Source organism: Ovis canadensis, chromosome 14 (assembly GCF_042477335.2).
Source record: "Ovis canadensis isolate MfBH-ARS-UI-01 breed Bighorn chromosome 14, ARS-UI_OviCan_v2, whole genome shotgun sequence".
Classification (NCBI taxonomy): domain Eukaryota; kingdom Metazoa; phylum Chordata; class Mammalia; order Artiodactyla; family Bovidae; genus Ovis; species Ovis canadensis.
Window position 1 is genome coordinate 48,799,318 of NC_091258.1, and position 14,114 is coordinate 48,813,431.

At 53.2% G+C, this 14,114-nt stretch overlaps 2 protein-coding genes and 1 pseudogene across 10 annotated transcripts in view; 2 read left to right on the forward strand and 1 right to left on the reverse strand.

Annotated features, from left to right (window-relative positions):
- PLA2G15 (phospholipase A2 group XV) overlaps positions 1–11,603 on the forward strand; it is a 19,761-nt gene extending 8,158 nt beyond the window's left edge. For 2 of the 3 annotated variants that reach the window (XM_069550211.1, XM_069550210.1), the window contains 5 exons: positions 2,444–2,600; positions 5,071–5,189; positions 5,438–5,536; positions 5,935–6,159; positions 8,025–11,603. In XM_069550211.1, coding sequence (XP_069406312.1) covers positions 2,455–2,600; positions 5,071–5,189; positions 5,438–5,536; positions 5,935–6,159; positions 8,025–8,536 — 1,101 coding nt within the window. In that variant the 5' untranslated portion in view covers positions 2,444–2,454 and the 3' untranslated portion in view covers positions 8,537–11,603. The remainder of the gene's footprint in view (positions 1–2,443; positions 2,601–5,070; positions 5,190–5,437; positions 5,537–5,934; positions 6,160–8,024) is intronic. The other variant, XM_069550213.1, reaches the window with a different exon arrangement.
- Positions 898–1,317, reverse strand: LOC138418498 (small ribosomal subunit protein uS19 pseudogene; annotated as a pseudogene).
- Positions 11,604–12,547: 944 nt separating the features above from the next.
- The window catches only part of SLC7A6 (solute carrier family 7 member 6), a 35,321-nt gene continuing 33,754 nt past the window's right edge, over positions 12,548–14,114 (forward strand). For 2 of the 7 annotated variants that reach the window (XM_069550203.1, XM_069550206.1), the window contains exon 1: positions 12,548–12,801. The gene's annotated coding sequence lies outside the window, so the exon portion shown is untranslated. Of the gene's footprint in view, positions 12,802–13,779; positions 13,874–14,114 lie in introns of all 7 variants that reach the window. The other 5 variants (XM_069550204.1, XM_069550207.1, XM_069550209.1 and 2 more) reach the window with 5 other exon arrangements.

Consider the following 14,114-nt stretch of genomic DNA (forward strand, 5'->3'; position numbering starts at 1 on the left):
TCCTGTATTACTTGAGGAGAAAGGCACGTGGATGGCTCTTTCCCTAGTTCTAGGAAGTGACCCTTTTAGAGACCACATGCCCTGACCAAGGCAAAGGGTATCCAGGCAGAGCAGATCTGGTGACTTCCTCCTTCAGATATTTCCTCTGTGGTGGACACAGTGACCAAGGTTTCGCCACTGCACTGTCTAGTCCACAGGTGTGTCATCTAGGGCCTGTCATGCTCCCCACTTCTGCACCACATCACAAAGGGAGATGAGAGCCGGGGCCATACCTCCCTCTCGTGTCTGCCCTGAGGACACTGTAGGTTGGTGCCCAAGGAGGGCTTGTCCTCTGCAGGCCTGGGTTCACAGCTGGAGTCCAGTGAATGCCCAGGAGAGCCAAACACTGGTTGTCCTATTAGTGATCATGGACCCTACATGGGGCTATGTTTGTGGCATGTGGGAGCAATGAGGTCTCAAAGGTCACTGGGAGAAAAGGTAAAGGTCACTGGGACTGAGAAGGGCCTTGAAGGTGGGACAGTGAAGGAATGGAAGTGGGTGGGTTTGAGTGTCACAAGAAGTTAACAGTTAATGGAGAGTATGCGGCCCACACGGAGAAGGCAGTGGCAGCCCACTCCAGTACTCTTGCCTGGAAAATCCCATGCACGGAGGAGCCTGGTAGGCTGCACTCCTTGGGGTCGCTAGGAGTCGGACACGACTGAGCGTCTTCGCTTTCACTTTTCCCTTTCATGCATTGGAGAAGGAAATGGCAACCCACTCCAGTGTTCTTGCCTGGAGAATCCCAGGGACGGGGGAGCCTGGTGGCCTCCCGTCTATGGGGTTGCATAGAGTAGGACTCGACTGAAGCGATTTAGCAGCAGCAGCCGCAGCTGTTGCCTTTATTGGCTGGCAGGTTACTCAAGGGGGAATGAAGCGGGAGCAATGGGTAGCCCCGATACTGTGCTGGCCATGCTTCACAGGTTTGTAGGTGATGGAAAACTCTCCTAGGTAGTGGCCGATCATCTCAGGCTTGATTTTCACCTGGTTGAAGGTCTTGCAGTTGCAGACGCCCGCCATGGCGGGCAGGATCATCATGTGGCAGGTTTGTCTTCACCACCTGGAGTTTCTCCATGGGCGGCACATCCTTCTTGGCTTGGCGTAGCCGCTTCAGCAGCAGTTCTGCTTCCTCCGCAGACCGTGGTTTAGCTGCCGCCGCTGGCACACACTGTGTAACTGCATCAGCTGCTCATAGGCCATGTCCAGCAGCTGGTTGAGGTCCACGCCGCCGCAGCAGGTGAACTTGCAGAATGTCCGCTTCCTCTTCTGTTCCACTTCCATCGTCTTGTCAGTTCTTCAGAAAGACTGGACGGGCCTTTGTTGACAAAGTAATGTCTCAGCTGTTTAATATGCTGTCTAGGTCCTAGCTTTTCTTCCAAGGAGCAAGTGTCTTTTAATTTCCTGGCTGCAGTCACCATCTGCAGTGATTTTGGAGCCCAAGAAAAGAAAGTCTGTCACTGTTTCCATTGTTTCCCCATCTGTCCGCCATGAGGTGATGGAACCGGATGCCATGATCTTCGTTTTCTGAATGTTGAGTTTTAAGCCAGCTTTTTCACTCTCCTCTTTCACTTTCATCAAGAGGCTCTTCAGTTCCTCTTCACTTTCTGCCATAAGGGTGGTGTCATCTGCATATCTGAGGTTATTGATATTTCTCCCAATAATCTTGATTTCAGCTTGTGCTTCTAGTCTTTCCCATTCTATTATTTTCCTCTATTTCTTTGCATTGATCACTGAGGAAGCCTTTCTTATCTCTCCTTGCTATTCTTTGGAATTCTGCAGTCAGATGGGTATATCTTTCCTTTTCTTCTTTGCCTTTCACGTCTTTTCCTTTCTCAGCTATTTGTAAGGCCTCCTCAGACAACCATTTTGCCTTTTTGCATTTCTTTTTCTTGGAGGTGGTCTTGATCACTGCCTCCTGTACAATGTCACGAACCTCTGTCCATAGTTCTTCAGGCACTCTAACAGATATAATCCCTTGAATCTGCTTGTCACTTCTGATGTGGGCAGCATACCATCCATAACATGTTAACTTTTCCTACCTGGAGGGGGTTTTGAAATCTGAAAAATGGCTCAAAGCTATATTGTGTGTGGAGAACAACAGGGCCTTGCCCCAAGGCTGCATGGTTGTCTTCTGACTAACTTTTCTCCCAGGTCTCCCATCCCCTGCCTTTGCTAATTAACCACTGCTTGAATCTGCCCCTTGGAACTCAGGGAAGTCATGAGGCAGAAAGAAGCCTATTTCCCGTAATCAAAGAAATGGTGGACACAGAAAGGCTTTTGTGTCTAGGAGCCCCACACGGCCCTGCTGAGTATCACCTGCTCTACAGCCTGGGACAGCTGTGGGGAGAAGGCCACTGGGTATCCAGCCAGGCCCAGGGCCTCATTCATGCTCTGTGTCCCCCTGCAGTGCCCGGTGACATGGGCAACCAGCTGGAGGCAAAGCTGGACAAGCCATCCGTCGTGCACTACGTCTGCTCAAAGAAGACGGATCACTACTTCACACTGTGGCTGAACCTGGAGCTGCTGCTGCCCTTCATCATTGACTGCTGGATCGACAATATCCGGTGAGGGCTGGGGCACAGCAGGGTGCTGCCCCGTGACCTAGTCCAAAGAGGCCTCCAGAGCCTGTTTCTAGCTCATCTGTGCCTCAAAGGACCTCCAGGTCACTGACCTTTCTCCCTTCCCCAATCTGGTCTGCACTGCCTCTTGTGCCCTCCCAGCCAGAACTTTCTCCCCTTCCCTTCTCCAGTGCTTCTTGCCCTGTTTGTGGTTTCTAGGCCCCAGTTGCTATTCACAGCCTTGCTTTGCGCTACCACCTCCCCCTACCCCAATACCTTCCCTTGCCTCTGCCTTGGTCACGCCTGCTTCTCCAGCTGCTTGTTTTTCCTGGGATTCCTTTCCACTTGCTTTCATTCTGGGCCACCCTTTGCCTGATCAACTCTCTCCCATTCACTCTTTAAAACCCAAGCCTGGGACTTCCCTGGTGGTCCAGTAGTTAAGACTCTGCACTTCCAGTGCAGGGGTCTCAAGTTCGATCTGTGGTCAGAGAACTAGATTTCACATGCCACGTGGTGCAGCCAAACAAACAAATCTCCACTGTCCCTCTCCCCAGACTGATACCTTTGTAAAGTCTCCCTGCCACCCCTCAGAGCTCTTAATCTCTCTTTCTGCCTCTTCTAACTTGTATTCCTGGCCTGCCAAACATAGTTTTCTAGGATGTTTCTCCCATTATAAGATAGTCACTGATGAGAATTACTCATTATTGAACATAGACACTATGTATTTTACGTATTTTCTTCTTTCTTTGTTTTTTGGCCGCATTGTGCGGCTTGCGTGATCTCATTTCCCCAGTCATGGCTTGAACCCGGACCCCAGCTGTAAAAGTGCTAAGTCCTAGCCGCTAGACCACCAGAGAATACCTCCCCCACTTTTTTTCATTGAGTCTTACAGCAACCCTGTGAAACAGTGCTGTAACTTGTGTTACAGATGAGGAAATCTGGAAGCTCAAAATGGTTACAAAATTGTTTGGGGTTACTCAGCTAATAAATGGCAAACTGGAATTCAACCCAGAGTTGTGTATCTCTGAGCTCAGGGTTCCTGAGCATATTCTGAGCACACGGAGCTCCCTGAAGGCAGGGACTGTGTCTCTTTTATCTTTAAAGCTATAGAACCTGAAACATAATTGGTGTTCAGTAAGTATTTGAACTGAATGGAATCTTACAAATTAAAATGTTTTCCTTGGAGGCACACTGCCTGGTTCCAGCCAATTCTCTGGGTGTCCTGCCTTTCCCTGTTGTTTATTTCACCAACTTTCTTGACTCTTTTCCTCCTCCTTGTGTGATCAGGGCTATTTCTGGGATGTTGATCTGCATTTCTATTTTTGTGGTGGAGGCGTAATGGTCTCAGGTAATGCCAGCTGGAGGGGCAGACTGACCCTGAGAGGGGCTTGTCTACCTTTCTTGGGCCTCTGACCTGTTGGGACTTGCATCCAGACCAGAGTGCTTTGGCCTTCTAGAACTTTGTTGAGTGGCCATTGGGATGATCTCCAGATCGCCCTGGAGAGAGTGGGTCCCAGGACTTTTATTTGGGCCAGTGTTGGGTACTTATCAGCTTTCTGTGGCTGATCCCTAAGGGTGGGTGGGACTCAGGACCTCTGGGGACTGCGGGTCTAGCCTGTGTTTCTTCGGGCACCTTTGCCTCCTTATTATCAGGGGAGGCTAGAGCAGAAGTCCTGACCTGGCACAAGGCTCTCCTTCTGTCTCCTACCACCCTGGCCCCATCATTTCTCCAGGCCTTGCCCTCCAGCTCACACAGCAGCCACTGGTGCTCAGGGTTTCTCTGTCTGGTTTCTTTGTGTGTTGCATTCATCATCTGCCTTGCCCTGGGTCATGTTAGGGTGGATGGCGGGAACTGAATCCACGGAGAGGAAGTGGTGGGAGCCTGCAAAGTTAGGCTGCTCGAGTTTTGGGGTAGAGTGTGATGTTCATTGCAGAGCCAGGCCTGGCAGCCCAGGTCCCTCTCCCCACAAGATCTAAAATGTGCGTTCTCATGTGGGTGACAGTGAGGAGAAGGGAATATTGCCTGTGGGTTCTGGAGCCAGTCTCTGGAGTGAGCCTTGATGGGGTCCTCCTTTAGATGGGCTTACTCAGATCTGTGGGCTTCCCTGGTGGCTCAGTGGTAAAGAATCTGCCTGCCAATGCAGGAGATGCAGGTTTGATCCCTGGGTTAAGAAGATCTCCTGGAGAAGGAAATTGCAACCCACTCCAGTATTCTTGCCTGAAAAATTCCATGGACAGAGGAGCATGGCAGGCTACAGTCTATGGGGTTGCAAAAGAGTCAGACATGATTTAGCAACTAAACAGCAACAACTTGGATCTATGCTTTACGAACTTGCTTTGTTACTTTTTTGGTCTCTATACATCTGACCAGACCTGAGGATGGGAAGGGAATATGGCTCAGGGCCCAGGACAGTATTGGGACATGTCAACTTTGGTGTTGCCTCTGGGTCACTGGCTCAGTATCCCTTCCTGGCAGGCTGGTCTACAACCAAACGTCCCACACCACCCAGTTTCCCGAAGGTGTGGATGTGCGTGTCCCTGGCTTTGGGGACACCTTCTCACTGGAGTTCCTGGACCCCAGCAAAAGCAGCGTGGGTATGTAGCCCTTCCTCATGCCCCCTAGGGAATGGGGATGGAGGTTCTGAGGGGTTCCTAGAGTGGGAAGAACCCTGCTGGTTTGAAGGGGTGGCTCGTGAACCATCTCTGATCCATGTGGGCACAGAGCTGTAGAGCGCTCTCCTGGGGATCTCCTAGCTGTAGATGTCACAATCTCCTTGGTAGGCGTGGTGTGGTTGGCTGACAGTGACTGTACTCTGTCTAAACCTAAGCATTTCTGTCTATAGGTTCCTATTTGCATACCATGGTGGAAGGCCTTGTGAGCTGGGGCTACGAACGAGGCAAGGATCTCCGGGGGGCCCCCTATGACTGGCGCCGAGCTCCAAGTAAGTGGCTGCTCTGGTTTCCCCCTGGAGGCCATGGGAGGTGGGAAGGAGGACATCACAGCCACCACAGGCCCTGGGCCTTCCCCTACATCCGAGTCTCTGGCATCCAGCCCAGCTGTCACTGCTCCCATCCCTGATCACCCTGTCCTGTCTTTCCCCCACCCTCAGCCCAAGATTTCCGGGCCTCTGAGCCCTGGGAATAGCAAATGAGGCAGAGGAAGGGGAAAGGAGCGCCTCTGTTTGCTCCCTTTGTGGAAATTGAGGGGAAACCAGACCCCTCCCCTTGGAATTTTCACACTCTCCCCACCCGTGTAGTCCTGGGTCTGGCCTGACACATGGTTTATGGTTCAGGCCCAAGGACCCTTCCTACCTGACCCCCGCCTGGCTTTGGCCTGCAGATGAAAACGGGCCCTACTTCCTGGCCCTCCGCAAGATGATCGAGGAGATGTACCAGCTGTACAAGGGCCCTGTGGTGCTGGTGGCCCACAGTATGGGCAACATGTACATGCTGTACTTTCTGCAGCAGCAGCCACAGGACTGGAAGGACAAGTACATCCTTGCCTTCGTGGCACTGGGTCCGCCCTGGGGGGGCGTGGCCAAGACCCTGCGTGTCCTGGCCTCAGGTAAGATCCCACCTGGCCCAGCGTCAGGAGGGCTGGTGCTGGGGGTGACACAGTCTCTTTCCCTCTCTTGAGTCTTCCTGGGCTACCCTCATGTCTCTTCTCTTGGGTCCAGAGCCTTCCCTCTCCAGAGTGGTATTCTTTTCCAGACATCTCTTTCTAAAAGAGAATATAACACTACTTCTAAATTCACCTCTGTAGTCGATGACCCTTGTTATCTGTGTAAGTTGCTTGCAGCATGTGCATAGAGGGACATAACTGTTGGTCATATAGGGCACACATGTACACACGCACAGACACACACACACACACATACACACACACACTGTGTGGGCCTGGCTGATCTAACTTGGATTGATCCAGAATTTTCTGGAGGAAGGACTTCCCAGGGGTGCAGGTTCAATCCCTGGTCAGGAAACTAAGATGTCACTCCCAAACAATAAAAAAAAAATTTTTTTAAGTTATCTGCAGGAGACTTCTCCCTCTCTTTGACCCCCCTCCTCATTTCTTCATCCCCACCTTCACCCCAGAGAAGGAAGGCTGGGCTTCGGCTTCCTGTTTATGAGTTACACCTCACTCTGCAGCCACAGGCAGCCTCTGTGGGCAACACAAAGAGGAAGCAGGTGCAGATTTATCTGGGCCCGCTTGGTTGGCAGTTGGGAAAACCACCTCCTTCCCTGTTCCTTTCCAATCCACCTGCCTTTTCACAACTGTTAGAACCTGCCAGCTGGAGCCAGAGGGCTTTCCTCCCTCTGCTAGGACTGGATATGAGCCCCATGGCCCCTCACTGTGGGAGCCGTGAGCCAGGGCTGGGCCAAGCATCTGACGAGCGTTCTTCCTCAAATGACCAGCACTGCCTGACCTGCCTATTGGTCACATGATCACTGTGATCAGGCTTCTGTCCATAGTGACCCTGAATTAGTTGGACAGTGGATCCAGTTGTAGTGAGGACTCATCACACTGTCTACTCTGTCCAGCCTGAACTTGAAAGGAAAGATGTGGGCATCTTCTGAGTTTGAGACAAGTTGCTATGGGGGAATTCAGAGCTGGCCCTGAATTTCAAAGCTTCCCCATGAGCCCCCTTAGAGCTTTGCTTCAGATGCTGGGAAACTGCTGCCAGGCCTTGGCAGTCTGGGAGTGGGGGTGGGGCAGGAAGGGTGGCAGTTATGGACCCCTAGCTAGGGATTCCCTTTCCTGAGGGGTCCTGGAGCCAGGCCCTGTCAGGCAGAACTGAAGGTCTGCAGTCAGAGTGGGGGTGATGGGCGGCCCTGGATTCTGAGTAGGACATGGGGTCCGTGTTTCCTGCTTCTCCTCTGGAGATCTCACTGGCCGGTGGTGTGTTTGTGGTGTTGGCATTTCTCTGTCCGCTGCCTCCCCTCCTGCCCTGTCTCCTGGAGGCCCGGGTGCCCAGGTGCCAGGTAGGTGGGTGGGATGAGACCAGGGCTGGCTTGGCTGTAGGTCTGAGCATAGGAAGGGAAAAAAGGTTTATAAAGCTCAATGTAATAAAGATTCAGAAGAATGGGTCTCTGGGCTGCCAACCTGCTGATTCACCTTCGACAGGGTCAGTGCATACCGGCCAGGTGATAAGTACTCTGAGGAAGGTATTGTTTTTAACCACAAATCACCCTATGGGTATGTGCTCTTGAACCTCTAGTGACAAAATGCAAAAGGAAAGGAACAAGTCTTGGTCATGTGCTTCCCAGGTGGAGCGAAAATACAGGGAAATAGGGGAGTTGTCAATGATGTCCACAGTGTAGCAGTGGTGGAATGCTGGCTGGGCACTGGTTGGGGGCTGGCAGGGGGCCTGGTGGTTAGTACGCTGCCCAGCTAGTTGGCATTCCTTAGCAAAGACTGACCTAACCCCACAGGAGACAACAACCGGATCCCAGTCATCAAGTCCCTGAAGATCCGGGCACAGCAGCGGTCTGCTGTCTCCACCACTTGGCTGCTGCCCTACAACTATACCTGGTCACCGCAGAAGGTGTTCGTGCACACACCTAAGGCCAACTACACGCTGCAGGACTACCACCAGTTCTTCCAGGACATCGGCTTCAAAGACGGCTGGTCCATGCGGCAGGACACGGAGGGGCTGATTGAGGCCACAGTGCCGCCTGGCGTGCGACTGCACTGCCTCTATGGTACGGGGGTCCCCACGCCAGAGTCCTACGACTACGAGAGCTTCCCAGACCGTGACCCAAAAATCCGCTATGGCAGCGGTGATGGCACTGTGAACTTGCAGAGCGCCCTGCACTGCCAGACCTGGCGTGGCCTCCAGAAGCAAGAAGTGTCATTGCAGGCACTGCCCGGCAATGAGCACATCGCTATGCTGGCCAACACCACTACCCTGGCCTACCTGAAACATGTGCTTCTCGGGCCCTGATGCCCGTGGCGGGCAGGGCCATGGGGTGACCCAGCCACCGCTGCTTCTTCTGGCTTCTTCTACCATGGCCCACAAGTTTAGCGGTTTGTGACTGATCATCTAAACTCCTAGATCTTGGATTGTGAAATGGGGAAATGGTGTTTTCTTATCCTTCCTCTCTGGAATTGAGGAAGACATAGTCTGGACTTGAGGGACCCTTGATGGCAAGAGTGCTACTGCTGGTGGAATTGTGACCTCAGGATAGCTTCATAAGGGGACTGACTGGCACCTGGCCCCACTCGCCAGTGCCAGAACCATGTGTTCTTCCTACCCCTGTGGCCTTTTCACACTTGCCCACCAGGCCCTGACTCCTCGGCCTTCTGATGAGGGATCTTACTGGCCTGTGGTCCCTAAGATGGGCTCCTGGTCACTAGGGTGCACCTTCTCACACACTGGCCACACGTTGGCCTGCTACTGGCCATGAGTGGCTGGAGCTGCTGGATTCCCTGTGGCCTAACTGCTCACTCAGTCCAACTGTGGCTTTCTAGGAGCTGCCCAGTTCCCCCTGCAGGCAGGGGTGGGTTGTTGTCTTCTCCATGTGTTCCCAGTGTTCCCAGGGCCTGGGGCATTCACTCCTACCTCTCTTACCTCTAAGAACAGCCTAGCTCAGGGCTGGGGACTGGGTCCCAGGAGCCTTGATCTCCATGGTTGGTCTGTGTACACAGTATTGATGCTATCTCCCTTCACCCTGGGGCTGTGGGTCAAGGATGAGAGTGGGCCTGGTGCCTCACCCTTTAGGTACTTATGAAGAAACAGAACTCAAGGAAGCAGCCAAGGCCAATCAGAGCCACCCAGAGCTGCCCTCTTGCTAACCTGCCACATAGCTAGCTGCCCTGCCCTAGGGTCTCTGTAGCACCCACGTAGGCTGGCACGGGACTGAGAGGAGGTGGGACTCTTGCTCACTCTGCCCAGCACCTGTCTCTAGCAAGTAGCTCAGTGGTGTTTAGTCAGCAGGGATGAGCCCAGAAACTCAAGTGGGCCCCTGAGAGAGCCAGGTGCCTTGAGGGTCCCCTCCAGAGGCGCTGCATGACTCTCCCTGTGACAGGAGGGATAGAGGATCAGGATCTGCCTTGGTGATCTCCAAGTGGGTGACGGCCAAGACTTGGCCTCTAGGGTGGGGCCCTAAAGCCACAGTCAGGATGGACTGTGCTTCGCTCCTACAAGGTTTCTGTAAAGTGGGATTTTCTCTGTCACATTCATACCCAGCATCAGTTTTTCCCTTCGTTCCTTAGTGGGGGGCCCCATACGGGACTCTGAGCAGGTTGTACCTCGATTCTGGCAATAAAAGTATTCTGGATGCTGTAAAATGCCCTGGCCTAGCCTCTGCTCTGAGCATGAGAGGAGGGAGGCAGTGGAAGGTGAGGGGGCTAGAGAGGCAGGTAATCAAGGGGTTAGACCCTGACCTTTTGTGGGGGCTTGATGGGGTTTCTCAGCACCAAACTGTGGCTCCTGTGCTCCTCTTTGGGCTTTATCCTCCTGCCCTCTCTCCGGGCATCTAGTTCCCGTCCTGGGACTGAGAACCAGGATGTGAAACATTCCTGTTGGAGAGAAGCTCCTGTCCTCTCCCTGCGCCTATCTGGTCAACAGACCCCAAATGCCACCTGAGAGCTGGCAGCCAAGGACAATTCTGCCTGTCACTGGCAGGACTGGACTCCCCTTCCCAGCCTCTACCCGCCCTCAACTTACAGGTCTCAGCACCCTTTGAATTTTTTTAGAATGCCACCCTTCTACTTAGCTTCATAAGCTCATCTGCCCACCATCTGTCCGTCTCTGGGGACAGGGTAAGACTGAGGAAGGGGGAGAGACCAAGATGGGCAGAGACAGGGACTGAGAGACTGGGGAGCAAACGGAGATGGATAAGGGCAGAGAAACAGAATGTCTGAGACAGGAAATCATGCATAGGGATGGTATTCAGGCCTGAATTTTGTTGTGCAGAGCTGAGGGCCAGTGTGGGTGGTGGGAACCCCAATTCCTGCCTCCTTGAGTAGGAGCCTGGCTAGCCTAGGTTTTAGGCGTCAATACATCCTGGGCCAGTAGAGGGCGATCTGAACCCTCTCACTACACCAGTTACTGGCCCAGCATGGAAAAATGTGTTGCCCTGAGGGTTAGGAGGTCTAGAAGTACATTGGATGTATTTCTAGAAATAGAAATACAGCTGGATGTCTAGAAATCCAGCTGCATCTCTGGCCTTACCCCCAGGTCCTGCCCAGCCTGTTAGCTATGCCCTGATATCTTATCTGATACTCACTGCCTTATAGCCACCTTCACCCCTGGCCTATTTCAATCCCACTTCTACCCTCGGTTTCACAGCTGCAGAGAAAGGATATGGAGTCAGAGCACGCCTCAGGACTGGCAGACACGGGTTCAAACCTGAGCTTTATCAGCTCCAGCTAAGCAGTCTGACTCCCTGAGCCTCAGTTTGTTCATTTGAAGAGTGGGTATGAATAAATGTACCTTCCACGGTAGACCTGAGGAACACTGATGGTGTTACAGAACATCTGATTCAGCACTTGGTTCATAATAGCTTTCAGGTGGCAGGATGCTGGCAGGGTGTGAGACAGTGAAGTCGGAGGTTCTGGGAGTTTGCAGGTCATGTATGTTGCTGATACAGGAACAAGTGGACTGGCTGCCATTGAGTGACACAAGTATCCAGAGCCCTTCCTCTCCAGGCCAGAGAGGCAGGAGGGATTGATCCAGGGGGCAAAGGGTCAGACTCTAATGATTCCAAATATATACAAGCAGACATACCTCAGACATACTGCGAGTTCATTTCCAGACAACTGCAATAAAGTGAGTATCGCAGTAAATTGAGTCCCATGAATTTTTCTGGTGCATCTAAAAGCTGTTTACACTATAGCCTATTAAGTGTGCATTATGTCTAAAAAAATGTACATACCTTACGTTAAAAATACTTTATTGCCAAAGAATGATAACCATCATTTGACAAAATCAGATTGCCACAAACCTTCTAATTGTAAAAGATGCAATATCTGCAAATCACAATAAAGCCAAGAGCAATGACACCTTATGCCTGTACTCTCATTCACATTTAGGGAAAATAATCCAAGCAGAGAAAGCAAGGAGGGCAGCACCAGTGAAAGCTTTTCAAGGATCATCATTTCAGGTCTATAGGGAGGAGATGGAAGGGCTTTTAGGCATTTATATATGAAATCATTCCAATCTCTATTTTAGGAGCACAGCTTACTCTGTGGGGAATGGATTAGAGACAGAAAGATAGGAATTGGAAGGCTCTTCTGGCTGGGGAGAAGAAAACCATGAGATGCAGAGCCTAGGGGCCAGAAGGGGTCATCTTCTGCAGGATCACTGCCTGGTGGGGGGGTTTTTTGTGTAGTCACCCTGAAAGGAGAGGATGCGCAGCTGTGAACAAGTGTCTGGGGGAAATGCCTCTATGGCCTAGAAAAGAATCATGGCTTGAGGTGTGGAAGCTAGGGGCTAACCTCAGCTTTCCGTGAGAACAGGAGGCCCTAAACACAGCCCCGGAGCTACCAGAGGAAAAGGATCCTTAGAAGAAAGCAGAGGAGGAGGAACCAGAGAGAGGAAGAAAGGAGGATGCAGTTCCAAGAGGAGTCAGGCAGGATGAAGACTGAAAACGCTCCTCATGCCTGGGCCCCAGGGAGGCCTGGAGTTTGCTCTTGAAGCCCAGCTGTGTCCATGTGTCTGTGGGGACTATAAAGGATGTGCGGTAGTCGGAGGTCGCGTCCTGGGTCTGTGTCTCCGCAGGGTCTCTAGTAGCAGTGTTGGCGGCGAACAAAGTAGGGAGGCTCTTCAGAGTTCCTCGTGTGAGCTGTATGGGGTCCCCCCCAACCCCCGCACCGGGAATGTGGCCCGGTGGCCACAGAGGAAACGCATGTGGGGTCACTTAGAGTTCCCCCGCGGATGCGTCCTCTCAGAGGCCCAGAGAGTCTCCAGAGTCGGGGAGCGGCCATCCAGTCGGCAAGCGTGACTGGGCCCGGGTCCTGGGAACCGGGACCGCACGGACGGGCGCCGCAGCGCAGCCCGCCGAATCCCTGAAGCAGCCGCGGCCTCCCGCTGGCCGGAAGCACCGCCTCCCGCGAGCCCTGCGCTGACCCGCGCGCTCTGTCCCGACGCGGCGCGCGCTATCGCGATCCGGCTGCGGGTGACGTGGCGGGGGCGGGGCCTGAGCGGTCGCGGCGGGGGCGGCGGCAGCACGACCGAGCATCCCGGAGGCGCCGGGCCACCGCGAGGTAACGGGCCGCGGGCGGGCGCGCCGGGCGAGCGGGGCTGGAAGAGCGCGGCCGGGGGGGAGGGGGCCGGGCGAGGGGAGCGGGGCCCGGGGAGCCAGGCCCGGGCCGCGCCGGCGCCGCGTGCGGGATGCAGTCCCGGGAACCCCGCGCGGGCCACGCAGGCCGCGGGCACGTGAGAGACCCTGCGCGTGAGCGCGCTCCCTTCTGAGGGGAAAGCCGTGCGTGTGAGCGGTACCTTGAGCGTGAGGGGAATTGCAGAAGTGTAAGGGCTGAGTGTGTGAGGAAAGACGCCGCGTGTGTGTGTGTTTGTGTGAGAGAAAGAGAGTTGGTCTGAGGGTGACTCAGAGTGTGCGAGACGCGGAGTGTGAAGGTGACGCTGTGTGTGAGAGAGACCCTGGGCGTGAGCATGACTCCCATGAGTGGGCGAGAGACGGAGAGAGGAGATGGTGAGAGGCCGTGAGTGTGAGAGAGACCGCGGTCAGAGTGGCCCCGAGTGTGGCCCTGGGAACACGAGAGAGAGCGCATGTGGGTCTCATTCTGTGAAAGAACCTGTGCTGCGTGGGAGAGACTCAAACTGAGCAAGGCTCACGGGGCAAGACTGAGCATGTGAGCGCCTGAGCCGAGCTCTCTGGGAGGCCCTGGGGGGCGGACAGGCTCCTGTTGGACTTGGAGTCTAGCCTGTTGAAGGGAGGACGGTGTGCTCGGCTTAGTGTCTTCATATCCCGTCATCTTGTTTGATCATCTCATGTTAAATGGAAGACGATATTTGTGAAGCATTCAGAGAACTCTTCACTAAGCACTGAGCAAACTGTCTGGGCACCACTTGTGTTATAGGCAGTGATAAGCAGGAATCAATATTTAATTTAACATTTGTTTTTGAATACCTCTGTGTGCACTGGTCTGTGCTTGGTAAAAAGAATTCAATCTCTGTCTGCCCTTGATGGGGGCGAAAAAAAAAAATACTGCCAACAAATCTAGCGCCCGGTGGCAGAAAGTTCAGCCAACTGCTGCTTATCTCTCAGGACTGATGCCTGATTTTGAAGATCTGGGAGGAACAGACTTTTGAAAACCTGTGAGTGCTTCCTGAAATCATTTTCAACTCTCTTTTCTTTTCTTGCTGGGAGGCCCTTGAGTAAACGACCCACCCAGGCTGCTTGCATTGCTGAAGCCCTGCTGTGTATTGCTGGCTTTTGCTTGCCAACTTTGGCCTCAGATTATCATTTAAAGTTCTTTATATTTGAGTTTTCTATCATGACAAATATGTGGGAAACCACAAGCCTGATGTTCTCCTATCTGCCTCCTTCCCTGTCTAT